Below are 27,782 nucleotides of genomic sequence, written 5' to 3' on the forward strand. Positions count from 1 at the left end.
AACTTAGAAAACGTATGTTCCATTTATTTTGCTTTATAAACTTTTGTTAAAACACACAAAATAAGAAAAGTTTTTTGCTTCTTTTCCCTATTGGGTGGCAGTGACAGGCGCTCAGGTGTCAGCTCAGGACCACATGGCATTCACACCCACAGGAAGATGCTGATGGGTCTGACAGAACCCAGCCCACTTCCAAAATTACTTGATGTGAATTTCACGATTCATCCCAATCAGGGCAAATCACAGAGCAATTTGGCAAAAGTCATTGGCTTGCTCATCACAAGAAATCTAGGAGCATCCATTTCCAACCCTCTCCTTTCCTTTCTGTCTACTCTCAGGAGAGCCTGTGGATTCTGGAAGCTCCTGAGAGCTGCCTAGGGAAGGGGTGACTTGGGGAGAATGACAGAGTTCATGCTTGCCCTCCCAACCTTTTTTCAGTCCATCAGATTTTATGTTTTAGGACCATTGCTCAGGTAGACAAAAAAATTCCAACGTGGTCTCCTTTGTTGAGAGTCGGAAAAGTAAACTTGTCTTTATTTTGTTTCCTGCATTGTAATGAAATTGTTCAAGTGGAATGGATTTCTCCTGCAGGAAGAGTTGATTTTGGCAGAAGACTGACCCTTTGCCCGAGAAAACTGCTACCATTAAAAGACACCGTTACCCTACTCTACCCCATGGGAAAGGCGTATCCCAACTCTGCTCCCATATTGTGGGTGGAGGACTAAACAGTGGGGAAACCATGATGCCCCCAATTCCCATTGGCAAGCGGCGTTTTTCAAAATTTTTCCAATGCCAAGATTCCGCATGGATGAGGCGCTGGTTGTCCCATCCTGGGGTGTTATGGTTCCAGAATATACCTTGAGTTATGCTCCTCAGTCTCAAACCCAGACCTGCTCCCTGCTCCCACCCAAGTGGTCCCAGTCCTGGAATGCCAGGCTCCACTGGTCTGTCTTTCAAGAACCAGTGCCCTGATACCCCTTCCCCAGAGTTGGGGCGTGAGGAGAGCAAAGGGGTCCAAGAGTTATGAATTCTCCTTGTTTACCAGCAAACAAGATTCCGGACCCTAACCAGACTTGAGTGCGTCCTCATGCCCAGCTTAGTCCTGGGTGTGGGCTCTTGGGAAGGATGACATTTTGGCTCCTGAGGCTGCTGAAGGGGACAGGAAAGTCCTCAACTCTAGGAGAGTGGACAGAGAGCGTCCCCGTCACTGTGAGGACAGAAGGGCCCTTTCAGAGAAGATGTTCCGCCACCACGGTTAAGAGCTCCTGTTCTAATCCAGGCAGCTCTGGAATCAAGACCTGACCTGCTCCCTTACTAGCTCTGGAAGTTCCAGAAAAATCATTTAACACTTAGATCTCAATTTCACCTTCTGTACTGATCTCTGGGTAATAAAGAGGAAGAAAGGGCCTTAAGACAGTTCTGGAAATAAGAGCCAGAGACAGGCCCTGGTGGATAATTCCTCCTTGATATCACTCTAACCTGAGGATTCACCCGTTCGTCTTTTCCATTCCCAAGCCTCATCTCCCTCACCTGGGTTACATCAGCAGCCCCCATCTCATCTCCCTGCTCCCTCCCAAACTTCCAACCTCTGCAGGACCACTGTCATCAGCTTCTGAAAGCTCAACTCACTGCACAGCTACTCACGGCCTAGGAACCCAAGGCTCAGGGCCTCAGTCTGGCATTCAAAGCCCCCAGGCTGTCCAGCATGGCCACTCTGCTCCGGGCAGCCCTATCTTGTTCATTTCCTCCCTTCCACGCCCTTCCTCTGACCTCCAGGCCTTGCCCAGGCTGTTTGCCCTCCCTTGGAATGTCCTGTCTCACCTGCTCCACCTGTAGAATCCAACCCTTCCTGAAGGGCCTAGTGCATAGTCTGCCCCTTTCTGGATGCTTTCTCTGACCACTCCAGCCTTCCCTCCAAACTTCTGTTGTACTTGTCCACCTCGGATTGTCCTCTCATTGTGGAAAGCCTGTAGAGAGCATCACTCCGACCCAAGGGATCCACCCAAGGGTCCCACCCAAGTCCCTGAAGAAGAGGAGAGCTGTGGTCAGAGGAGAAATGTGTCTTTCTTCTCAACAATGTCCTACACAGTGCCTAGCCCCAGTCAGTGCTTTAAAAATGTTCCCAGAATGACTGGGGGGATTGTTTCCAAGTCTTCCTCAGCTTCTGGACAGGTGGCTTTGAGAAACTAAAATGGCAGAAGAAGGTGACTGTGGCAGGTGGAGAGGAGCGTTGGAGGCTGGGGCAGCAGAACAGGGGGGAGTAAGGGGTCACAATCCGACTCAGCCTCAAAGGGCCCTCTGTGTCTGGACACTATGGAGCATGAGGAGAGAAGAAGAACCAGTCTGAGGGAGAAGGGAGTTGTATTTAAGTAAGGTCTCATGTTGCCTCCAGGCAGCAGTCTTTTGGGGGTGAAAAAGTTGGGGGTAGATACGGATGAAGGGGAAGGCAGTGGCTTCAGCAAGAGGAAAGTTGTCCAGGGCAGCAGAGGATTTTCCACATGGGGTCTCCCAAAGTTAAAGCCCCATCATCCAGAGCAGGGGTGGAGGGTGACAATGGGATGTGGCCTGCAGCCCAAGTTCCTGGGCCCTCTGCCCTTTCCATTGCTGCTCTGGGACTGGTCCTGTTGTCACAGCTTCCTTCACTCTGACCAAGTGACCATCCAGGGGCTCTCTGAGGGGGCTGGGGGGCCAGCAGAGCCCCTGACCCCCAGCGGCTTGCTAGATGACTTCTTGCTTGGTGATGGTCAGCTGGGGGATGGCAGAGGGGGGCTTGACGATTGTGGTGATGGCTCCTGGCAGGAGCTTGTAGGGCTCAGACCCCGAGCCACCTGGCGGTGAGGGCTGTGGCGTCTCAGGGGTGGCTGGAGGGACAGAGAGACAGACAGGGGCTGTTCAGAATTCCAGCCCTTTGGGAAAGCCCTTGGAAAGCTCTTCCCCCTCTCTGGAGCTTAGTTTCCTCGTCCATAAAATGAGTGAATAAAGGTAGATACTCTCTGAGGTCTCTTACAGCTCAAACCTTCTGTATCCCGTATTGTAGTATAAGTTCCATGGAACTTTCCTCTCTGGAAAGCTGTGGCTGGGCCGGGTTCTGTGGTCACAGCCTTTTACCAGGTCCTACCAAACCCCATCTCCTCCACCATCTGATACGGAGATGTGGGCTGCTTCTCCCAAACCAGGGCCCAAGTCTGATTCTCCCCAAGGACAGTGGGGCATGTGACAGGAATACCCTTCGTTGGAGAAAAGGAACAACAGTTGAGACCCAAGGGTTTGGATAACTGGCTTTAAAAAATACCATTTCTCTGATATTTCTGCAGGTGAGTCACAGAAACTAATTGGCCTCACCCCCATCACAGGTTCAGAAAGTCACATTGACCATGACCCACTTGGCCAGTTTTATTCAATGGGCAACTTTCCCAAAGAACAATCTCAAGGAAATGAAATCTCATTTTAGCAGACCGCCTCATCCCAGCGACAATCTTACTCTTGGAAGGACTTTGCCCAGTGACAAACTCATGTGAGATTTCACCTCATGGGGTGGGTGGACACCCCCACCCAATGAACAGCCTTATCCAATTGTCTAATGGATAGACTTACCCAGTGGAGCAGGCTTACTCAATGAACAATTTTACCTGGTAGACAACACCTAATGGAATATTCGCCCCAGTGGACGTCCTCAGCCAATAGGCAACCTCATCCAGTAGATTCCCTCATCCCAAGGACAGCTTCATTCAACAGAGTCTGTCCATCACCTTGCTGACTAATAGCCTTAACAAGGGGACAGTCTCACTCCTTATTCCCTACCCTGGAGCACAGATCCTGTTGTCTTGTGGTTCCCATCTTCCCATCTTCCCAAACTTCTCCTGGCTCCCCTCTTAGGTTCCAACCTCACCCCTTCCTGGGTAGAGCTCGAGTTGCCCACCTGCCTGCCCCCTGGGTCGGGGCCACTCACACATCTGTCCATTGCTGAGGTGAGCAGGCATCGTGTTGGCAACGATGACATTGGTGGCCATGTGTTCTTGCATTAGGTGAGGGTGCAGGGGGTGATGGGCATGAGTTGCATCACTGGAGGACCCTGCAGGGAGAAGGGACACTCAGTGAGGATGGAGAGTCTGGGATAAGGACCATGGGCCGTGAGGCACCATCTTCCTCAAGTGTGGCCGATCAACCTGCCCATCCATTATGACGGTGCCTGTTGGGTTCCTACTCCTTATTGTGCTGAGGCCTGGTGGATAAAAGGGAGTAGAATGTATAAAAGTCAAGAGAAAACCATTCCAGGCAGGAGTAACTAATGCAAAAGCCCTGGGGCAGGAGAGGTTTGTGTGTTTGAGAAAGAAGGACAAGGTTGTGAGATGGGGGGAGTTGTACGAGATGAAGGTGGAAGTGGGCAGAAACCAAATGCTAAGCACGGGTTAGGACACTGGGGCTTGCCATTGCCGTCCATAGGCGCTGTGGTATTGAGAGGACCCAACAAACTAAGAGAACGAAAGTGATTCGAAAGAAACAAGGAGCATGTCAGGAAGCTCTGAGATCATTTAAACATTACAATGAGTAGTGTACTGACTGCAAGTTAATATAATGGATTTAATCAATGGCTCTCACAGCTCCTTGGCACGCAAGTCTTTCAACCATTTGGTCCCAACTCACCTTCCAGTCTCATCCCCATATGTCTGCTTCAGCCCAGCTGACCTACTTACAGCATCTATGTTTCTCTGTACTTTCCTGTACTTTGCGATCTCTATGCTTTCGCTCATGTGTTGCTTCCATTAGAGATGCCTTCTCCACCCTCCGTGCCCACAAGTCCTAATTCCATCTCACATATTTCCTCCTTTGGGAAGCCTCTCCAGATTCTCCCCACTCCAGTAGGAAGTAAACCTCTCCTTCCTTGAAATACCCATAGTAATTTATCTGTAACCCATCTTTTGGGCACAACCACTTCTTCTATCTGTGAACATTATAATTACAGGTGTATTTTTCTTCTCTCTTTGAGGGCCAAGAGATGTGTCCGGAGCACAGTAACTGCTCCTAAAAATGTGTCAGAGTGATAATATCATATAGGGTGTGGCTAAGGTCACTAATACAGCAATGATGGAATTTTAGGGCTTGCAGGAGTCCTCTAAACTATATGTGTTTCGATAATAGCTATTAATTATTGAGCACCTATTATGTGTCAGGTCCTGTTTTATAGAACTTTCCATGTTTGACATAATTCAGTCCTCACAACAACCTTATAGGGTGGGTATGACTATCATTCCAGTCCCCAGATGAGAATACAGCGTCCAGAGAGATTACTCTCTTACCCAAGTTTATCTGGCAACAGAGCGCAAGCTCCTTCCTCATTCTGATCTCAATGACACCCGATTCCTCATATCGCCATATGCACAGGATCAAAGTGAAGATGAACTGAGTTACCACATGACAGTGGTTCTCAGGTGATGGAGATTTGGGCCCCTCAGGGGACATTTGACAATATCTCAAGATGTTTTGGGTCACTGCTGGAGTGTGCTACCCATTTCATTGGTAGAGGCCACGTGACTAGACCAAGCAATGCACACAGCAGCCCCCACAACCAAGTAGGACCCAGTCCCACGTATCAGTAGTGCTGAGGGTGACAAACCCTGCCCTTGGTCATATCGTCACCAATAGCGGCATCACCTACAAAATCTGAGTCTAAGCTTCTTTACTGAGATTCCACCTCCTATCCTTCCAGCTCACATCATCTGTTAGGTTGGTGCAAAACCAATTGTGGTTTAAAAGGTTAAAAATAATTGCCAAAACCGCAATTACTTTTGCACTAACGTAATAGTACCATACCGGCCAAAATTCTTCAACCCTGTTGAGGCTACCAATTCACTGACGACCCCCACTTTTCACTATCTATCACCCCGTCTTTGTTTCTCTTTTAGTCCAGCCAAGAGTCCATAGTCCAACATTATAATCATTCCCTTGCAATCATCCTCAACGCCCTCCTAGCTCTTGTCCTTAGTAAAACGTTTTCAAAGGGTTGTCTACTCTTGTTCTCTCCACTTCTTCACTTTCCCACTCCTCACTCTGTAACATTCCCACGGTCTTCTGCCACTGTGCTTTTCACAGCCACCAAGAGCCTCCATGCTGCCAATCCAATGGACAGCTCCACCCGCCTCTTGTAGAATTTAACATCATGAAATGCTTGGTCCTCCTTCAAACATGCTCTTCTCTTGGGTTCTGGGATTTCCCTGGCTTTGCTCCTGCCCCCCTGGCTAGTCTCCTTCCAGGCATCTGATTGCTGGATCACCATGGAGCAGCCTTTCCTCCTGAGCTTTGGGCTTGTGTTTGAGCAACAGACTCAAACATCCAACTGCTGCCTTGATAATGCAACTTGGATACCTAGTCGTCAGCTCAACTAACATCTAAAATAGATCTCTTGGTTCATCTCTCCCACCACCACCATACCCAGTCTCAAACTGGTTTCGTTTTGTTTTGTTTCCATTCTTCCCCATCTCAGTCAGTTACCCCACCAGCATTCCTGTTCCTCAAAGGAAAAACATAGGTTTCAGCCTTCACTCTTCCCCTTCCCTCACTCCCCACATCTGATCGACCAGCAAATCCTGTGGGTTCTTCCTCCAAATAGACGATCGAGTTGATTTCTGCTGCTAAATTTCCATGATGCCCTAGTCCAAGCCTCCATTGTCTTTCCCCTGACTGGAGACAATAATATTCTCAGGGCTCTCCTGCCTCTACTTTCTACCCCACAATCCAGAGAGTAATCTGTTTAAAACACTCATCTGATTTTCACTCTTACAATAGTTGCATGAGAATAAAATCTAAATTTCTGACCATGGCCTACAGAACCATATGCTTATCATTTTGTTTCTGCCCAATCTCCATCTTCATCTCATACAACTCCTCCCATCTCATAACCTTATCATTCTCTCTCAAACATCCTAACCTCTCCTGCCTCTGAAATTTTGTATTAGTTATTCCTGCCTGGAATGTTTTTCTTTTGACTTTTAAATGTTCTATTTCCTTTCATCTATCAGATCTAAGTACAAAAGCACCACTTCAGAGAGGACTCCCTTGGCAAACCTTTCGGTTACACTCTATTGTTTTATCTGGCTATTTGAAATTCTGTAATTACTCTCTTTATTATATACTTCATTATTGTCTGTTCCCACGAGCCCTTATACACACATGCATGCACACACACTCATACATTCACACACAACCTCCAGGAGAGCAGAGACCATGGTCTCTGCTGAATCTCCAGCACTTAGCATAGTGACTGACACACTCTAGGCTCTCAGGGCTTGAATAAACGGATGATTGTCCCCATTTTCCTGATGAGAAAACTGAGGCTTTGGTAGATCAAAGGATTTTCCCAAAGCCACAGAGTGAGAAAGTGATGGAACTGAGAGGTGAGTCTAGGTCTGCATGAGGCTTGCGTCTTGGGGAGCCCCTTGCCCCCGCCCACCTCTCAGCCCCTCCTGGGCCCGGCACGGACCTCCCAGCAGCATCTCCTGCAGCAGGTTGTCGATCTTGGCCATGCCGAAGAGCTTGATAAACTGGATCTGCTCGATCATCTGCCAGGTGATGCTCTGCAGGGTGGGCAGCAGCAGCAGCAGCTCGCCGAAACGGCCACGCGAGTCGTACTGGCGGTCGTTGATGTAGTCCTCCAGGCTCACTTGTACCTGGGAGCGCAGCCGCTTGATCTTGCCTGGGTCGCTCAACCCCTTGGCATCTGCAACGGGAGGGGGTGGGCAAGAGAGGGCAGCAGGGCCCAGCTGCAGCATCTGAGGAGTCAGGACCCTGACCTCCCCTGACTCCTGGGGCCCTGATGGGGGGCCTAGTGGTCCAAGGTCACATAGGGTGGCCTCAGCAGTGCTGGGATGAGAATTCAGGGTCCCCAAGAACCAGAGTAAACGACCGCAAACTGTAGCTTCCTGGACGCAGACTGAAAAGCGTCTCTGTCACATTTCCTAAGGTGCAGAACCAGGAGAAGGGAGTGGGCATGGAGGGCAGGACTTCAGGAACATACCCAAGAGGGCACCTAACAACCTCCTCATTGCACACGGGGAAACTGAGGCACAGAGTAGGGAAAAGACTTGGCCCAGGTCACACATACAGTTGTGGGCAGATTTAGGATGTGGACTTGGGGCTCCTGACTCACAGTTGGGGTCCCACTGTCCAGACCTCAGCACACTCTGCTTCTGCTGCCTTCGAATAGTCTCCCTGTTTCTTTGCTCCTTTGTCTGTGTCATCTTATGGTCTCAGCTTCCATTTCACCTCCTCCAGGAAGCCTTCTCCATTTCATCCACCCACGTCTGCATTGTAAGTGTCTATCATGTCCCCAAATTTCTGTACCTCTTCCGTGACTAGTGACCACACAGGATGCAATTGTGTCTTCCACTAAACTGAGCTCTGTGCAGGCAGACATATGTCTCATTTGTCATTTGAAACCTAGCACCATGTATAGAATAGATAAATAAAGGGATGGGTAGATGGATGGAAGGATAAATGAGTGGCAAAAAATATCAATGGATAAATTCTAGATCCTTAACCTCAAGAAGGTCATCCAATAGATAAGCTCAAACTTCATGGAGGTAATGCATTTAATCCTAAAGTGAGTGGCCGAAAGAGAATTTCACCCACATTTCCAGTCCAGGGCTCTCTCCACTGAATGATGTTTGTGTAGTCTTTTATTCAGTCAACAAACATTAATCGAGCACCACCTACGTGCCAGGCCCTATACTCGATCTCTTACTCCTGCAAGCCAGTTGCTGACCCTGACTTGAGTCCTGCACATTTTACTGAGCAATTAGTCTGTCTAGCTCCGTGCTGAGCACTGCAGGGGATACAGCCTGGGCCAGGCTCTCAAGGAGGCTAGAACTGAAAATCTTACCCTTTAGAAAATGGGGAATAGTGTGTGGTGGGTAAGAACATGGGCTTGAGCGTCGCATAGTCTGAAGTTCAAATGCGAGTTCTGTCATTTCCTGGTTGTATGACCTTGGGCAAATTAATCAATCTCTCTGTGCCTCAGTTTTCTAATCTGCAAAATGGGGATACTAACAATTCCTACCTCTCAGGTATCATGTTGCAAGTAATAAGTGAGATAACCCACATAGAGCGTTTAGAATGGTGCTTTGGTGAGCGTTTCACAAATGGTGGCCATCTTCCTCTTCCTTACTATTACTACTAGAGGTGATCTGCTTGCAGGGGAAGCCTAGCACTAAGGATAGTGCCTGGCATACAGTAGGTCTTCTCTAACATGTAAGAGGGAAGGAAGCAAGCAAGCCTTTAGGGGCCAAGGCATCTTGAGAGTGTGAAATAAAATCAGACTCTGCACAAAGACATAACCAAAAGGATATTTTTATAAAAATGAAGGTGGAAAGTCAGTAGGTGGAATGGGAAGAAGAGAATCGAGAGCTGAAGGAAAGGGTGGGGGATGCAATACAGTAGTCCCACCTTACCTGCGGAAGATACATTCCAAGACCCCCAGGGGATGCCTGAAACCACAAATAGTACTGAACCCTATATATATTATGTTTTTTCCTATACATACATACCTACCTACCTACCTAGAATGAAGTTTAATTTATAAATTAGGCACAGTAAGAGATTAACAAAAATAATTAGTAATAAAATACAATAATTATAACTATATACTGTGATAAAAGTTATGTGAATGTGGTCTCTCTCTCTCTTAAAATATCTTATTGTATTATACTCACCTTTTCACTTAAAGGAAGCACTTTACTGCTTCTCTTTGGCATGCCTGAACTGCCAGCATCACTAGGCTTGTGCTTTGGAGCCATTATTAAGTAAAAGAAGGGTTAACTGAACACAAGCACTGCAGTACTGGGACAGCTGACCTAATAACTGAGTGACCTGATAACTAAGTGACTAACAGGCAGACAGCATATGCAGCTTGAATATGCTAGACAAAGGGATGATTCACATCCTGGCAGGATGGAGCAGGAGATTTCATCACGCTACTCAGAACAACACATAATTTCAAACTTAGGAATTGTTTATTTCTGGAATTTTTTATTTAATATTTTCAGACTGAGATTGACCGCAGGTAAGTGAAATCACAACAAGCAAAACCGCGGATAAGGGGACCACTGTATCTCCATCCAACTTAGTGAAGGGTTAGAAGATACAGCCTGCAGTTGATAGGACAAGAAATAAAGGCATAAGCACATAACAACATTATAAAGACAATCAATAGAGACACTAAAATAGCCATAAAAATATATTAAGAGAATGAAGGAGAGAGGATGGGAATGGTGGTAGAGGAAAGTGAAATCGTCCACTAACGCAAGAGGAAAAGTACAATCTAAAATAGATACATCAAGAAAGAGCAGGCTCAGCTTTTTATTTAGAGCTCAAGTTAACTGCCAGAACAAGCCATTAAAAGAATCAGAATTGGTTCCCCCGGAGAAATTGGCTTTAGCAGGAAAAGTAAGGTGGGAAGGACTACTTGCATTTTAAGTATGTACAGATATTATTTTGATAAAATGTTTTGAGGAAAAGATGAAAGGAAGAGAAAGAAAAGGAAGATAGGAGGTAAGGAGAGAGAAAGAATGGAAAAGAGGGAAAGAAAAAAATCCAAGCCTCTGGAGTCAGTGTACCCTGTCAGGTCATATCATCCCTTTGAACCTTGATTTCCCATATCTGTTAAACGGAGCTAAGAAAATAACCTTTCCCGGTTGTTGTACTAAAGAGATGAGGTTGTGAACTCAGGGTATGTAACTCAATAGAAGTTACAGAGGGTCCGGAGCATCAGGGATGGGTGGGTGTGTGGACTGTACCTGGGTCAAAGAAGATGATGGCTTTGAGGCAGGCATACTCATTGTCATCGATCTGCAGCTCCTGGAAAGGCAGCACCAGCTCATCGAGGATGCGCATGGACACACGGCTCATTTCTGCCAGCTCCGGGCAGTGCCGTGGGATGATGTAGTCATTGCCTGGATGGGTTGGGAAGGAGAGGGGATGGGGAAGCCATCTTGGGTGTACCCCTTGACCCTAGCTTTGGACAGGCCCTGCCCTTTGCAGTTACTGTGCAGCCCATGGGAGGAAATGCCCCATGGGAATTGCCATGCCCATTTTACAGATGATGAAACTGAGGCCCAGATTTAAAGGAATGAGTTGCCTGAAGTCATTGGACTGGGCTGGATCCTGGCTTTCTAGGACCCTTTCACATCATCCAAGCTCCATTCTCCAATACAACCCACAAGACTGATGACATTCAAGGCTCATTTGGGAAGCACCAAAGCATCAAGGGTAAAGGCCCAGATTCTGGAATTAGACTGCCCAGGCTGAATAGTGGTTATACCACTAATTAGCCAGATATATCTGGATAAATTACCTTCTTTACCTCAGTTTTTTCATCTGTAAAATGGGGATAAATAGTAGCGCTTACATCGTAGGCTTGTTGCACAAAAGGAGTTAATGTTTATAAAGTATTTAGACTAGTATCTGGTCCATAATGTGATCTATATAAGCATTTAGAATAACAAATGAACATGCCATGAAGGCGTAAGTGACATAGGCTGAAGTTTGTGTCGTAACTGGCTGCCTCTTGTTTCTACTCCAGAAAGCACATCAGAATGCACGGGTCATTCCAGGGACAACCCTGATTGTGCTTAAACTTCAATGCTGGGAACTTTCAATTCCTTGCATCTTATATTTCCTTGGAGTAGCCAGTTGAGAACACTGAGGACAGGGCCATTTTTGATCTGTCTCCTTCGCCCCTGCATGCCACCATGAACCTCTCCTGTGCCCAGGTGGGTCCCACACTGGGCACGCCCTCCGCGGAGCCCTGGCTGGGCAGGTAGCCCCCTCACCTAGCAGTAGAACGTCCTTGAACACCATGGATCGCTTGGTGGCTCCAAGCAGCAAGTGCTCGCCAGCGTGGGCTCTGAGCAGGGCCACCTGGAAGAGAGAAGGGACGGGCTCTGGCGTCTGCACCCCTGGAAGACGGCTCCCCGCCAACTCGATGGCCCTGGGCGAGCCAGCTGCAGGCTTCCCTTTGCCTTTACCTGTCTGCACTATAACATGGGCATCAGAAACATGGGCTGCCTTCTTCCCATAACTGATAAAGCCAGAGACCTGGAAATGATTCAGCAGGAACCAGAAGGGGAAAGAACAGGTACTCAGAGACGGGAGACCGAATGCTGACTTTGTCCTTGAACTCTTGGGTAAGTCACCGCTCTCCTCTAGTCCTCCCTTGGGTTCCTGGTGAAACTGTGACAACATTCTGGACGTGTTTTTTCAGGAGAGGCTCAAAGGCTTTCATCAGACTCTAAAGAGGGCCCATGACCCCCAAACTTCTGAAAGCTGCGGGTCCCGAATTCCTACCCATGGACCAGGTTTGAAAGATTATGAAGAGTGTTTCATAAAAATGCAGATTCTTAGGCCCTGCTACCAGGGACTCTAATTCTGTATATACGGCATGGGCCCAAGGATCTGTATTTATCAAGCTCCCCAGTTGATTCTGATGTGCACTTATGTTTGGGCAATCTCTCCTGCAGAAGATCTCCAGGTCATCTGTCCACTTGATATTCTAAGATTCTAGGATTTTAAGAGTGAATTACAAGAATTTGGACATGGATGTTGGTTCCCAAGGCCAAGGCAGGAGCACTGGTCCTTGGCAGGGGAGGAGCTTGACAGACCCCTTCCCTTGCCTTGGAAGACAAGTCCGAGGTTGGAGCCCAGCCAACTCATGGGAGGACATCACCTGCCCTTTCAGAGCCGTCTGCTTCAGTGCTTGCATGAGGACCAAAGGATGGGCTGGTAAAAACAGCAGGAGGCTGGTAGCCTCTAGGGTCTTATCTGCAAGGCTAGGTTAAGGAGTTTGGAGGGTTTTTAGCAGGCTACACTATGAAGAAAAAATGCCTTTGATCATTAATTCATTTGAGTGTTCATTCTTTCAATCATCACATGTTTAGAGCCTACTAAGTGACACAATAGTGAAAGGAAAAACAAGGAGGGAGGGAAAGAAGGAGGGAGAAAGAAAGGGAAGAAGAAAGGAAGGTGAGGGTTATTCGAGTATAATAAAGAGCAATGGGGCAGGAGTGACTACATTAGATGGGGTAGTCAGAGACGGCCTCTCTACGGACGCCCTAGAAATTATTCTAAGGCACCTAGTAAGCATTCAATAAATATTTGTTTGAAGGAAGGCAGGAAGGAATGAGTGAATGAACAAACCACTTAACGTCCTCTCCAGATCTAGTCCCTCCTGGCATCCACCTGTCCTTACCTCACCTGTTCCTTGTGGGGATGACAGGAAAAGAGGAGAAATGGCAAACAGCCTCGGAGGTTAGAGTCTACTTCCCGTGAGCAGAACAAGGAAAGGCCAAGGATACTTATGACGGGCGCTTCCTATACCCCGGGGACAAGGGGCAGGGCCCTTGTCATTTACCCCAGTGGCTCTCAACCCGAGAGGCCGAAGACCTGGCCTCAAATCCCAGCTCCGTGGCCACCTTGCTCTGTGACCTTGGGCAAATCACTTTCCCTCTCTAGGCCTCAGTCCCCTTATCCAATGCTACCCAGACTTCCAGGTTTCAATGGATTGATGTCCAGACAAATCAAGAAGCAAACAAACTTGGAAGGTTGTTCCTGGGGCAATGTCAATAGATTTGGGGTATCCTTGGGAGGACAATGCCCCCCCAATTTCGTAGTGTGCCCCACCATCTCAGGCAAGACAAGCTCCTTATACACCATGAATGGGGAGCTGGGAACCCTCCTAGCCCCGGGTCCGGCCCCCTGACATGGCGGCTATTCTGAGGGTGGGGAGGTGGAGCGGGGGGTGTTAATGATTGTCTTGTGTTTTTGGCCACCCATCACTGCTCTCTGAGAATGCTCTGAGCCCCAGCCAGGGAGGTTTGGGTGGGAAATCGAGGTTAACAATTGCTCGGCTTGGGGGTATCTTGTTGCCCTGCTGAGCCCCTGGGAAGGAACAGGGGGGATTAAACATTAATGTAGACTCTCCAGCAGAGGGGACCAGGGCCAGAACACAAGGAACAGGGGAGAAGGCAGGGGCAGCTCGGCCAGGATCCCTGCCCTGTCATCCCTTCCAAAGCCAGAGGAATCCGTGTGAAAGGGTGTCTGATCCAGCCGCCAGCGCGAGGCTGAGGACCGACCACACCAGTGTTTGCACAGCGTGTCCCACTGTGAGACACTAATAGGTGTTCCAGGAGAGTCTGGGCCTCAAAGGAGTTTCAGAAGCCCTGAGTCCCACGGAGTTCACCAGCTGCCTTGCTTGTAGGACTTCTCAGAAACTTTAATAGACTGAGATGTATGGCTAGTCTTTGGTGCAAATGTGCAAAAGCGAGAAGCAAACGCCCCAGGAGCTGATGTCTGGGGTCTGTCCACTTGTGCCCCAGAGCTTCCCTCAGAGCTGAGAAGGTGACCCAGCGCCGCTGTCCTTTCCCAGATAGGGAAAACGGCTGCAGAGGCCTCAGGGGTGCCCTGGGCAGGGGCTATCATTTGCAGTATCTCAGAAACTCATTTGTCCTCAGACTCCCCTGACTCCCACCAGCCCCCTTGTATCCCCTGGGACGTTTTTGGTATTCTGCAGAATGTACTTTGAGAAATAAAATGCTGAGTTAATCCACCTTGGTGGGATACAAGGAAGAAACTGAGTTAGGGAAGCCAGCTGTGGCCTGGGCCCTGTGTGGGTGAGCCTACATGACTTACGCTTTTCCAAATGGTAATGTCGTCAGTCCTCCCAACAGCTTTCTGAAGCAGGTATTATATAATTCCCACTTTACAGATAAGAAAACTGAGACTCAGAGACAGGGAGTAATTTGTCTAAGATCACACAGAGAACCAGTCTTAAAACCATGGCTCAAGTCCAAATCTCCTGATCCCTGGCCCTGGGCCCGTCAACAGCCCCCCAGAGAGGGGTCCCGTGCAGTGGCACAGTGGCTAGGAGCCTGTACTTTGGAACTTGCCTGCTTGGTTCTAATCCCAGCTTTGCTGGATACTAGCTGTGTGACCTTGAGCAAGTTACTTAACCTCTCTGTGCCCCAGTTTCCTCACCTATAAGATGGGAATAATAATAACACTACCTCAGAGGGGTGTTGGAGGGATTAAATGAGTTAATATTTGCAAAGTGATTTAAACAAATAAAATCAAACCAGTCCAAGGTTATATCCCAGGTGGCCAGTGTCCCCCCTGCCCAGTGTCCCCCCTGCCTGCAGTCCATTTCTGCCCCTCACCTGGTCATCCAGGGGAAGCTCGCAAAACGCAGGGATGTACTTGGCCCACTCGACGAGCACCAGCAGCTGCTCCTTCATGGACTCGCACACGTCTGCAATGCTAGCAATCTTCTTGGCCCGAATGTCCCCGTTGATCCCAGAGACAGGGGAGGTGATCTGGGGGGAGACAAAGGAAAATGCTGGAGAAGGCCAGACACTGCACAGAGCCCCCTCCCCAGATAATTGCCCTGTCTGGAAAAGGGGAGACAGGCTATGGGTGCCTTCTCGGTTCTGGGGAAAGTTCATGTGAAAATGGCCAGAAGGAAGGAGAAGGCAGATGTGAGGGAGGAGGGCTCCCTCTGGGCCTTCACCTGCTGCCTGCCCCCACGTCCCTCCTTCTCCTTAGAACCCCAAGGAACCTCTCAGTCCTAGAGGAGAAGCAGGGCAAAAATCAATATCCTCATCTAATAGATGAAGAAACCACAGCCCAGAGAGGTGCTGTGACTTGCCCAAGGTCACACAGCAAGAGGTTGGCTGAGTCCCAGTTTGCTACCCTGTCCACTTATTCACTGCTGTTCTCTTGAGGCTAAGCTGATCTCAGGCCCTCAGTGAAAGCAAAGATCCTGCTTGGCCTACACAATGCAGGCCGCAGGATGACCTGGAAAGCACCCCAAAATGCCAGAGTTGGGTTCATTTTGTCTTTGCTATTAAACCGGCTGTGTGACACTGGACTCAGTGTCCCTTCTGTGAGGCTCTTCTAGCTGCTGCTCTAGGACTTGGCTGGGGAGGACAGGATGGAGGTGAGACTCCTCTTCAGTGTGGGGGTTCCCCAGATAGGTGGAGGGGTGCCCTGGTACCTGCTGGGACAGGACCTCGGCCTGCAGGAGCACATTGATGGAGGGCAGGCTGCTGTCCTCGTAGCTTGACCTGCGAGTGCTGATCCGGTCCCGCTCATTTTGGACGGCTGTGAGGATGGTAGAGAGAGGTGAGGAGGGAGGGCAGTGGTGCGGCAGACAGGAGGGCTGTTGCATGACGGATGAGGAGCGGGTGAGGTGCAAGGGGAGAGAGTTCAACCCAGAAAAAGATTCTGTGGGGCTGTTCTGCAGCAAAGGCGGCACAGTTGGAGGTGCGAGTAGCAAGGGGGCCTCCAGGGGACAGAGCCCAGATGAATATGTGGGAATCAGGGCAGATGGACTCTAACCCAGCTTGTGGAAGAACTTTCCAAGTGCCAGAACTGCCCCTAACACAACGTGGTGACTGCAGGAGTGATCTTCCCGTCACTGGAGGCATGTAAGACCATGAGGACTTGACAGAAGGTTTAAGGTGGGTCTTGAGCTTTGAAGAAGGGCTCCGTCTAGATGACAGATTTCCAAGCTCTGTTTTGGAAAGGGTTCCTTTCTTCCCAGATGAAAGTGTGTAAAACAAGCAAAATAATTCCTCTGAGTGACATGAGATGGCTCAGGGTTTCCTGAACATGGAGGCAGAAGGCCTGGACAAGGAGGTCTGGAGGCTCCCACCTGGCCTAGAGGTCTCATCCACCAGCTGGAGCTGCATGTGCCCCAGACTAGCTTTTTCAGAGACAGCAAGGGAAAGCTGCCTCCCTCCTGCCCCACTGCTGGGCTCTCCCAGGAACTCAGAGATCCGGGCCCTCTGTCCACAAGGGCCCCACACCCCACTGCACGTCTCCGTCTGGGTCAGTCCTGGCCTTAGATGTAAGACGGAACTTCTGCTTCCCTGGCCCTGGCCCTTGGAGTCTGAGGGGCCTCAAAGTGGAACGAGACCTGGTGCAGCTGGAAGGAGGAAGGATGAGGCGACAGGTGACCTGGCTCCTGTCCGGAATTGCACCTTACCCTCTCTCTGCCTGCTGATAGGAATTACCATCTTTCTCTGGGCCTCAGTTTCCTCACCTATAAGCTTATCCCGCCTATAAGTCTTTCCCTTCTCTGGAACAGGCAGGTTTATTCTCCCACTCCTCAACCGAAGTCACGTTCTACCTCTATTTCTGTCACATACCACTTCTGCTCACACCCCAAATGCTGTCAGGAACGCTTACAGAATCGATCCTTGGCTCCCACTCTGTCTGGGCCCTGCTTCCCTCCCCGGGAATGGTCCAGGCCCTCCTCACTGGTTCCTGTGCTTCTGGCCTTGCCCCTACCATCTGGGCACCTCTCAGAAGACAAAGGATCTGCTAACATGGAACTCAGGTCACATCCCTCCATGAAAACCAGTGGCCTCCCCATCTCACAACTCCTCCCCGTGGCCCTTCCTCTCTGACCTCCTTCCCTCACTCTGTCCCCCAAACCTGCCCCCGCTTCTCCTTGGACACACCTTGTCACTCTCCATCAGGCCTTTTGCCGCTGCTGTTCCCACTGCCTGGAATCCTCTGTTGCCCATGGCTTAGCTGCTTCTTCATGCCACTCTTGTCTCTGTGCAAATGTTACCTTCTCATAGCCACCCTCTCTCACCAGCCTGTCTGATGTGCCATTCCTTCCCATGTTCTGCCCTTTCTCCTGCTTTACTCTTCTGCTTGGCACATACTGTAGAATTCTTCATTCATGTCTTTATTCTCCCTCCCTCTGAGAAGGAAAGCTCCAGAAAGCCACAATTTCATTCCTCTTATTCACTGTTGTGGCCCCAGCGACTAAAACAGAGCCTGGCGCGCAGTAGATGCTCAATAAATACATGTTGAGAGAATGAAAGATGGTGCTGGAGAAGACAAGCTCTAATGCCTGGGAGCACCCTATGGCCTTCCTCTGGGGAATAGTGACATCCCAGCTATTCAACTTTTCCTGGATTTCATACAGTGTTGAAATCAGAGAATAAAAGTCAGACAATCTAAATGGAGCCAGGAGTCAGTGAGATAAAATAGAACTTCCAAGGTAAGAAATCTCTCCTGAGACCCACTGCCCTGCATGGGGCCAGCTCCTGGCACCAGGGCTCCCAGCCGGAATCCCGCCCTGCCCTGCCAACACCCCTCCCACAGTGGCTGTCCACACCCGCAGGGGCGCCGAGTGGAGGCGGGCCGAATAAAAGGGCTGCTGTCAGCAGCTGCGGATTGGGTTCCTCAAGGTTATGCTGGCCTTATCAGTGCCCGGCGCGAGCTCAGTCACGGAATGATGTTTTCCAAATGTTTGCTCAGTATTAGCAGGGTCGGGGACCTAATGTAACTTCTATTGAATATTAACCAACCTGGGCAGAGGCGGAGAGGAGGATGAGCCCGTCTTCTCAGAGAACCCCTGATGGGGGCTGGGCTTCCAAGGAAGGGTCCACCACCAACCTCCACCTCCTGCACCCCTGGCACTGCTTCCAGAGCTGGGTTTCTGATGCCAGAAGCTTGACATTTGTTCTGGCTCTACCAGCTGAGGCCCAGGTAGGTGTCAGGTTATAGGAAAGAATTCTCGGCCTGCTGTTGGACCTTCTGTTGGGCCCACTGACCTCCAGATTTCTCCTCAGGGTCTCTGTCACTTTGGGGAACCCATTTCTGGCCAAGACTTACAGGTCTATGAGATTTGAAGCCCTTCCTTGTGGTCAAAAGGAACTTTCGAGAATCTGGACCCGACAAGAAGCCTCCCACGCTGGTCCCACCCAGGTTCACTCCCCAGAGCTTGGTGCCTACCCAGCTCTAGGAATCTGAGTTCTAGTCCTGACTCCACCCTGGACCCAATCACGTCACCTCTCTGGCCTTAATTTCCCCATCTATAAAGCGGGTAGATTTGATGAACTCATATACATCTGGCTGGTCTCTAAGTTTTATGTTTGCAGCCCATGCCTTTTGTGTCCTCGGGGATTACTTTCTAATTTTAAATATACATTTCAGGTATGCAACACTATAATTCGACATCTGTATACTCTACAAAGGGATCATCCTCAAAAGTCTAGGACCATCCATTTCCACACAATGGACTCCTCAGGGGCCACTCTTGGGATTCAGTGCCCTCATCCCACTCAGGCCCTCCAGGAAGAGAAATGAAACCTTGTGCCAATTCTCCGGGTCCCCGAAGTTTCCACTGAGCAGCTCTCTTGGCTTTGGGAACGTCCCACCAGGCTGCAGATGGGTGGTGGGGGTTTTAAGACTTAGGTAGAGCTAGTAGTACCCTCACTTCCCAGAGCCTGACCACTGTGGCAACTGACACTTTGCCATCCTGGCCGATTCTCAAAGCAACCAAGCAATACGTGCACGTGTCATGATCTTCCCGTTAACCCAGGCATGTAAATAAACACCAGCATTTACTAGCCTGCACTGACTTGACATCAGCCAGTCATCCTATCCTCCTGGCATAAGGCCACCTTCCCTGAGCCAAGCAGCAATGGCTTTTTTCAAGGCTAAGCTACGGCAGAATGGCCTGGGGCTCTCACTCCCCTTCCAGGGCCTGTGCCTCCTGGGCAACTCAGGGGGAGGAGCAGGGAACCAACACACATGTCCCGGTGTCTGTGGTGAGAGTCACAGAGCTGGGAGGGATCACTACGGACCCCCTCCTCCCATAGGTGGGAAACCTGGAGTCCAGAAGGGGCAGAAACGTCCCTGAAGAGACCCATGTGAAAACGACTCTGGCTGTCTAATACGAGACATATCTAAAGACTACATTCAGCCTAGGAAGGCTGCCAACCTTTTTCCAACCTGCCTGTCACAAGGCGTGAAATCTTAACACGAGAGATGCATTCTCTGGAACCTAAAATCTTAGGCTGTGGGGGTAATAGAATCACTATGTTAGAACCATAGGCTCTTAGACTTTAGTTCTCAGTCTCTCTCTTGCCGCCAGCTGTGTACCATGTGTCCATTTCTAACATTTCTCATTCCAGAGTGGTTCCCAGCTTGGAGGTGAGAAAGGCTCAACCCCAGTGAACAATGGGTTGGGGAGCGGTGAGGGGTATTTGCCCTTTTGAAAAAAGCCCTCGCCCCACTTTAAGAACCATTGAAATCTGGATGCTGGAATTGTGTTGAGAGCAGGAAGGGCCTTGGAGAGCATTCACTCCTTCATTGGGGTCAGGAGGACCAGGTTTCTCAATAGGACTCATGGGCTCAAACCAAGGCCCTGTCGGGACAACACAGAAGGTATTTCCTAGGGAGGGGGCAGAGAAAACGGGCTCAGAGGCAGAGACAGGGGAGGGCTTCCCCTTCTTCTCAGTCGACTCAGCAGGATGGGTCCCAGGTTCCTGCTGTGGGGTGGGGTGGGAGGGGCACAGGACTGGACCAAGGGTATGGCTCGCCTGCCACAGCTGCGGGCAAGAAGGGAAGGTCTGGGGACGGGTCCCAGAGCTGGGAAAGTTGAGTTGAGGGAAGAGGAAGACGAAGAGATTTGAAAATGAACTCAAGTTACTTTGGGAAGCAGTTAAAGGACTTTTGCTTCTTGAGCTTGGGCTGAAAACATTTTAAACGTTCCTGAGGTCTTGGAGGGCCAAAGTGGGCAGCATGGAGGTGTTGTCCGAACAGCAATGAGCTCAAGTCTGAAGCTCTCGGTTCAAATGCCAGATCTTGCATTGATCAGCTGTGAGGCTGCAGGCAAGTTCCGGAATGATTCTGGGCCTTAGTTACTCCATCCATGAAAAGGGGGAATAATAATTGTGCCAGCCACACAGGGTTGTCAGAAGAACAAAAGGAACTGTCCATCGTGGGAAAGCCCAGCCCAGTGATGAGTGTCTGCTGGCAGCAGGAGGCCTGGAACGACCGTAATAAATGTTGTTCCCTGGTCTTCCCCTCCTCCTCCACCCAGGACGAGTCTGGTGCCTTGTTCCCGTTCTCTGGAACGTGAAAACTTTGGATCCCCTGATACTCAAGAATGAGAACTAAGGAACTGGGGCACTTGTCCCTGGAACAGGAGCAGAGGAATAGAGCCTCCCCCAGCCCCGCATCCATATTTGTTCCGTCTGGGTGGTGCGTACATGAATATTTGTAATGTCCTCCTCTACACTTTTCCTGACATTTGAAATAGTAGATAAAGAACCTCCTTCCCCCCCCCCCCGACTTGGTTGCCTTGTAGTGGTGAAGGCAGTCAGGAGTGGTGGTGGCTGGGAACCGAGTAGCTGAGAGTGGGAGCTTATCTCTTCAAATTTTTCTCAAGACCAAGCCCAGCCCCTCCCTATGGTCAGATTTCCAGGCCCTTCCTCCTCTCAGCCATCAACCAGTCACCTTGGGGCCTGTCACCAAGTCATAAAGTTGTGGCTGCAGTTGTAAATGACTGTGGGAGCTGTGGGTGCAGGTGGGGCAGTGGGGTGGTGTGGGGAGGGACGAGGCTCACCTTCCTTCTTCATGCCAGCCCGGAAACACTTCTTGAGCCTGCAGTAGCGGCACTGGTTCCTCTTGTCTTTGTCCACCACGCACTGCCGACTAAACCTGGGGAGGGCTTTGGATGGTTGGCTGGGGAAGGGACAGCCCACCCCTCCCATTCCCAGGATTGAGCTGGAACCCTGGCCATCTGGTTGACCCCCAGCCTCCTCACTCTAACCCTTCATTCCAGGAGTTCTCGTGCTAACCAAAAGCAAGGCTCTACAGACTCTATAAGAGTCCAACCCTTCCTACTGAATGTGAGGAAACTGAGGCTCAGAGAGGCCACATGTAGACCCGGATCACTCAGCCTGGTGGTAGAGCCAAGTTGGGGATCATAGCCCTTTGAGTATCAAAGCACTGCTAGTTCCACCACATCCTGTAACAGCCCAGAGTCCAGAGTGGGCTCCTGGTTATGGCTCAGCGTAAACTCTTGGTCCACATGAGCCACTCTGTGGAGGGGGATATAAGCAGAGGCAGTGCCCATAGTGGTTTTTTTTTTTGGGGGGCGGGGGGTTCCTGAGCATCAATAGGGTTTTGCCCTTCATTCAAACTGGGTGACCTTGGGCAAATTCCAAGTCTTGTCTAAGCCACAGTTTCCTCATCTATTAAGTGGCAATAATAATAATACCAACCCCCTCAGTGGGACATTGACAGGTGAAAATGAGATAATACGTGGATAGATTGGCACATATCTGCACATGGCAAGTGCTCATAACTAACAACTGCTATTATTTTATTATTGTTGTCACTCGGAACAGGAGCTGCTTTGAAGGGGGGATCTCTGAGGCTTTGAGAAGCCCTTGGGGTAGGTGAAAGGGCCTGGGGCCAATGCCCTATTTGCCCTAGAAAAAGCACCATATTGGAGGATGTGCCCCAGCCTCCAAGGCTTCGGAGGAGCCTTGATCTTAAGCCTCATGGATGCTCATCTGCTAAATATGACAAATAAAACGGGGTTGTAGGGTCAGTTAAATATATACATGCGAAGACTTCCTACAGTGTCTGCATATAGAAAGTGCTCAGTAAAGGGTGATAGCTTATATGATCAGTGAATGAGATTCCTAGAATAATTGTTCCCATCTGGATCCACAAGGCCTAAGAAACCGGAAGAGGCTTGAAGGCCTTGAAGAGCAGATGCTTCTGGGACCTCGGCAAGGAGAAGACAGACCCTGGGGAACATTAGCCCGACTGCACCCATTTTCCAGCTGGAAAAATCAAGGCCCCGAGCAGGGGCTCCTCACCTGCAGGAGTACATATGGTTCTTTCTCACGCTCCTCCGAAAGAAGCCCTTGCAGCCATCACAACTTGAGGCACCGTAGTGTTTGCCTGTGGCCCGGTCCCCACAGATGGCGCACAGGGCGCTGAGACCCAGGTTGTTGGTCGCGTTGAGGTTGGCACCTTCTGATGGGGATGTGTCTGCATTAAGAGAGAAGAGTAAGGTCTCAGGAGTGACAGAAAGTCACCTTCCGGAGGCCCTGTTCATCTGGTGGTTTAGATTCACAAACCAATATGAGTGTTGTGGGGATCTCCTTAGGGCTTCAGCCTCAGCCAGACCTGAATGTTGTTCCAACTCCCTCAATGACCTCAGGCAAATCCCGTGACCTTTTGGATTCCCCCATTTTGCATGTCTAACTTAGGGATAGCTGTGACAGTGACTTCAGAAAGTCGTTCATGAGGGTCTGCTTCTGCCCATGGTGAAGACTGCTAGCCCAGCTTTCTCTGAGAAGTAATGAAAACCTGGCTACCTTCTAGGATGCATCCGACCCTTACAGACCCTCACTGACTGGGCAGAAGGGGCTGTGGAAGGGACAAATACTCTCCCAGTGTCTGTCTGGAATCAGGTCCTGCCCTTCATTTCTCATTGAGTGACCAGGATCTCAGCTTGGTGCCCAGGCGCCCTGCCAACTCTCCTGGGAAATGAGAAGACATGCATTACGGGCAGTGGCTCACCTGCCCTCCTGGGAGGGTCATGGCAAGGATTTGGGCACTTTTTGAATACCTCCTATCCCAGAGGCAAAAGCTACTGCATCTATATAAATGTGAGGAGGGGATAAGAGGAAGGTGGCAAAGATCTTGGATTGGGTGTTGGGGATCTTGGATCCTGGGTGCTAGTGCTGATGCTGTCACTCACTCACCTGAGACCTTGGGCAAGTTCCTTTTCCTTGCTTCAATTTCCCCTGGGCCTCAGTTTCCCTAGCTATAAAGGGGAACAATTGATCCAGTTGTTTTTAATTTTTTTTTTTTTAATTTCAGCAGCCAAACCCTCTTATTGTAAGCAAATCTTCCATAAAGGATAGACCTCTTGGAGAAGATGATAAATGCTATGGCCCATCTCCCCCCACAATGCCAGCATGTCCGCACCACACAAAGTCGTAGACACACACAGGGGTGCTCATAGAAAGCCTGAATCCGACCTTGAATTCCTAAAGAACATCCAGTTAAGAATTGGAGAGGGGCATGGCATGGCAGTTAAAAGTACAAAGTCTGGAACCCTGCTGCCAAATTTAAATCCCAGCTTGCCCACTTCTTAACCCTGTGATGTTGGCTGCATTAGTTTACTTCTGGCCTTCGTTTCCTCGCTTGTAAAATAGGGAGCAGAATAATCCCCTAGGGCTCTTTTGGGGATTCAGTGAAGTACTTGGCACATGATAAGCACTTTATCAGCATTTGGTGAAATAAAAACTTTTGTGCAGAAGGAAACTTTCAGAGCAGATGGCTTCCAGCCTCCACGTACAAGCAGACACCGCTGCATTTCAACCTGCTGTCGTCTGGCTGAACATCTCCTAGACTCCTGAAGGTGCCCGGGAGTGCAGCCCCCTCCACTTGGTGAATTATTCCTGGAGATGGGGATAATTGTTAAGCCACATTGGTGCCCTTTCTCCCTCAGCCTCACCTCCCCGGACCCCTAAGAAGAGCTGACCCCACAACTCCCGGCCATTCAGGTGAAGGCTGGGGGAAGGGACATTTACATCCTGGGTGCTGTCAAGTGGTCCTTACCCCTGGGGTCAGCTGATCAGCCCCATTCTCCAGGTGAGAACACCAAGGCTCAGAGAGGACAGGTGCTTGCCCAGCATCATCACACCTCTGCTAAGTAGAGGAGCCAGATTTCTGGCCCAGGAGTGCTGGATGACTCTGGCCAGTGTTACCCTTGTTGGGGTTTCTGCTAGGGCGGCTGAAACTAAATCCCCCTGCTGCTGCTGCTGCTGCTGCTGAAATGGGGCTGTGGAGCAGGTCAGCAGCTATCCTTGGAGGCTTCGAGCTACTAGCCCAGGATGTGTGCCAAGCATAACCCCAACTCTCAGACCACTTCAAATTCCACTGGGGAACATAGACCCTTCTTACAGATGCTCAGAGCTCCTGAGACAACCCATGTGGGGCCAGGACAAGTTACCAGTGCTAAGCTCTCAGGCGCCTTGTCTTATTTAATCCTCTGGTTAGCTTGGGGCGGGGGGAGGTCAAGAGCTATTATTTATTCCCATTTTACAGATGAGGAAACTGAGGGTCCGAAGGATCTATGCCAGAATTCGAACACCGATCTTTCTGGCTCCAGAGCTGGAGTCTGTCCTGTCTTCATGCCATCCAATCAAGGGCGTTGGCCTCTGCCTCAGGGGCACATGATTCCTGGGAGCTGGAGGCGTGGGCTCTGGAGGGGTGATAGCGCCAGCCCCAGGGAGCAACCCAGGCTGGGCAGTGGCCAGGAGAGTGACAGCACACGTTGTCCCAGTGGGGCCACAGGGCAGCAGTTTTTTGTTTGTCATTTCCTGTGTGTTTTTCTCTCAGTTCCCTCACTTGCTCCCCAGACACTCCTAAAAGCCTACCAGCAAGCAGGTTTGGGGTGATGAAGCCCATTTTGTAGAAGATACAGAGGCCAGCAGAAGGGACGTGATATGGCTAAGGTCACACAGTGAGTGGTAGGGATAGGTGAGCAGCTGGTGAGACCAACCACAAGCAGTGCCCACTGACCATGGGCAGGGCAGTCACCTCTTTCTGGCTGAGCCACAAGTCTTACGGACCTTGGCGGAAGCTGCAGGGCCATGGCAGGAAGGCAGGTGGCAGGCTGACCTCTGCTGGCTGCCACCCACTTCTCCTCTGAGGCTGACCTACCACCAGTTAGGGACCTTCCCCTCCTGAAACTTCCTGGCTTCCAAACCGCCTCCTTTCCCCCACCTCCTTGGGAAATAGAACCAACATCATCCTCTTCAGATTTGCTCTGGGTGACGTGGGAGCGGAGGTATAAACCTGGGGAGAGACACACATGAGCAACAGAATCTGCTCAGAGTCAAGGGGACATGTTGCCGATGTGACAAATGGCAACGTCGAAACCCTGCATATCTTGTGTGCTTAACGGTGTGCACTAGAGAGCACTGGTCCCCAGGGCAGGGATATGCACATGTACACAAGCAGGTACAAGTAGGGGCACGAGACAGAACGCCCACGCAGGACATAAGGAAGGCCCGGGGCACACTCACAAATCCACATCCACAGCACATGTGTGCAAACAGCCATGGCCACATATATGCACACTCACTGCCGCTTACGTACACAAACAAGACAAACACAGGCCTCTCTGGAAACACCAACCAACATAGACCCACTCAATGAACAAACAAATGGAAATGGACACAGAACAGCCTCACACAAATGAGCACACGCATGCAAATAGTTCCCACAGGCCTTCGGTTGCCAACACAATACAACACCCACCTACCCACTTACACGGAAACGCCTGTGTGCACCGCAAGAGGCAGCCACGATCACACACCAACACACAACACACATATTGCTGACTGGGGTCTCATTTAGTAAAGCTTCCCTGAGAACTCCATTTTCTCTAAGTGGGGCGTTCACCCCAGGAAAGTCCCAAAGACACCCTGAAACACAGTTGCGTCTCCATCTGCTGTCTCTAGGGTCTGGAAACACCTTTCCCTCTCTCTGAACCTATACCCAAGCGATTCAAGGAGGAGCCATATTGGGCCCAATTACTGACACTGGACGCCGTGAGGGAGCTCACCATCACGTCCCCGCTCCCAGTGACACACTGACTGGGAATGGCTTTGAGTGACCAGGGACCAGAAGGGCCTGACAGGAATACCTAGGACCTACTTTTGCTCTAGCTCTGCCCCTGCACTCCTTCCCTCACCCAGAATGCCTCTGGTCACTGTACCTGGGCACATCCGCTTCACCTGGCAACCCCTGTGCTGGCCTAAGGACCAACCTGCCATTGTCTACCATTCTCCTCCCAATCCAAAACGGAGTGTCGCAGGCCTGCTCCCATCCCTGGGCATATGTGCCCCCAAATTGGCACACCTGGGCGCACCTGCCCCCACCTACCATTGCCCATCGCCAACACCTGCACATTCTCAAATTCCAGGGTGGTGTAGGCGGGGTCCAGCGCGGCGCTATAATCAGCCATGTCCATGTCCACAAGGGTTTTGGAGAGGCGCATCCTCTCCCTCCACACCTCGGCCACTCGCCCTGCCCAGGGTGCCCACTCCGAAGGCTCCAGGCCGAGCCCTGGCCCCCACCTTCCACCCTCCCACTGCCTCCTCCCAGGTGCACTCTCTGCCTTCCTGCCTTTCAAACTGTCCCCTGGGAGGATCTCCCTGGAGCCTCTGTGAAGGGGTGGAGGCTCTGCTGGGGAGGGGTGGGGGTTAATGGTTAATCGGCTCCCCCACTGGTGGATTGTCGGGGCGGGGCTGCAAGGATTTGGCTGTTTGTTGGTTTCTGGTTGACGCCCAGGGTGCTATTACAACTGTTGGGGCCTTCACTCACCAATATTCAGTTACTGATCTGCAAGATGGGAAGGCTAGCTCACCAGCACTCATGTGACCCCTGACTCAGCCACTCTCCAAGTCACTGTCACCCCAAGTCAAGCATTCTAACTGACACACTCAGACACGGACAGCCCACCTCCAAGACGCCCTAATTCAATGACTTCCCAAATCACTGACTTCTACCCTCAGTTCTGGGATGGGACTGGGGGGAGCCTCATGGCTCATGAATAAAAACCTAAATCCCAGGCCCCAGACACCAATCGTCTGGATCCCGGTCCTGGGAGCTCCCTGTCATTTGCCCACCTCCCCTGGGGGCAGAATGGACTGGAAGTCTGGGAGGCCCAGACTCACTTCTGGTTCCCCTCTCTAGCTCCCATAACCCCCCTATGGCCACCATCAGCCCACACAGCATCCAGCTGCTCAGGCCCAGACAGACACTGTCTCCCATTCCCTGTCCCATCCTCCTGTTTCCCCACCCCACCCTGCCCCCAGAACTGGCAGAGACAGGCATGCAACCCCACAGACCTGGGTTTACTTTTAAGGTGCCTACCACGTACTAATCGTGACTAG

General features: G+C 50.5%; 1 protein-coding gene across 7 annotated transcripts; it reads right to left on the bottom strand.

Annotated features, from left to right (window-relative positions):
• HNF4A (hepatocyte nuclear factor 4 alpha) lies at nucleotides 1-27,027 on the bottom strand. 7 transcript variants are annotated; one of them, XM_081033586.1, is made up of 11 exons: nucleotides 26,770-27,022; nucleotides 23,255-23,348; nucleotides 22,680-22,854; nucleotides 21,413-21,507; nucleotides 16,034-16,140; nucleotides 15,198-15,353; nucleotides 11,820-11,907; nucleotides 10,785-10,940; nucleotides 7,475-7,711; nucleotides 3,947-4,069; nucleotides 1-2,858 (listed from the first exon to the last, which is right to left on the bottom strand). In XM_081033586.1, exons 2-11 carry the CDS (start codon nucleotides 23,298-23,300, stop codon nucleotides 2,716-2,718), a joined length of 1,326 nt encoding a protein of 441 aa, XP_080889712.1. In that variant the 5' UTR covers nucleotides 23,301-23,348; nucleotides 26,770-27,022; the 3' UTR covers nucleotides 1-2,715. The 7 variants fall into 7 exon arrangements, with proteins under 7 accessions (XP_080889712.1, XP_080889706.1, XP_080889710.1 ...); XM_081033580.1 differs by lacking the exon at nucleotides 23,255-23,348 and adding an exon at nucleotides 25,606-25,677 and having other exon boundaries at nucleotides 26,770-26,983; XM_081033585.1 differs by having other exon boundaries at nucleotides 2-2,858; nucleotides 3,917-4,069.
• Nucleotides 27,028-27,782: the final 755 nt, after the last annotated feature.

This window comes from Rhinolophus hipposideros (assembly GCF_964194185.1).
Source record: "Rhinolophus hipposideros genome assembly, chromosome: 22".
In the NCBI taxonomy this organism is placed as follows: Eukaryota; Metazoa; Chordata; class Mammalia; order Chiroptera; family Rhinolophidae; genus Rhinolophus; species Rhinolophus hipposideros.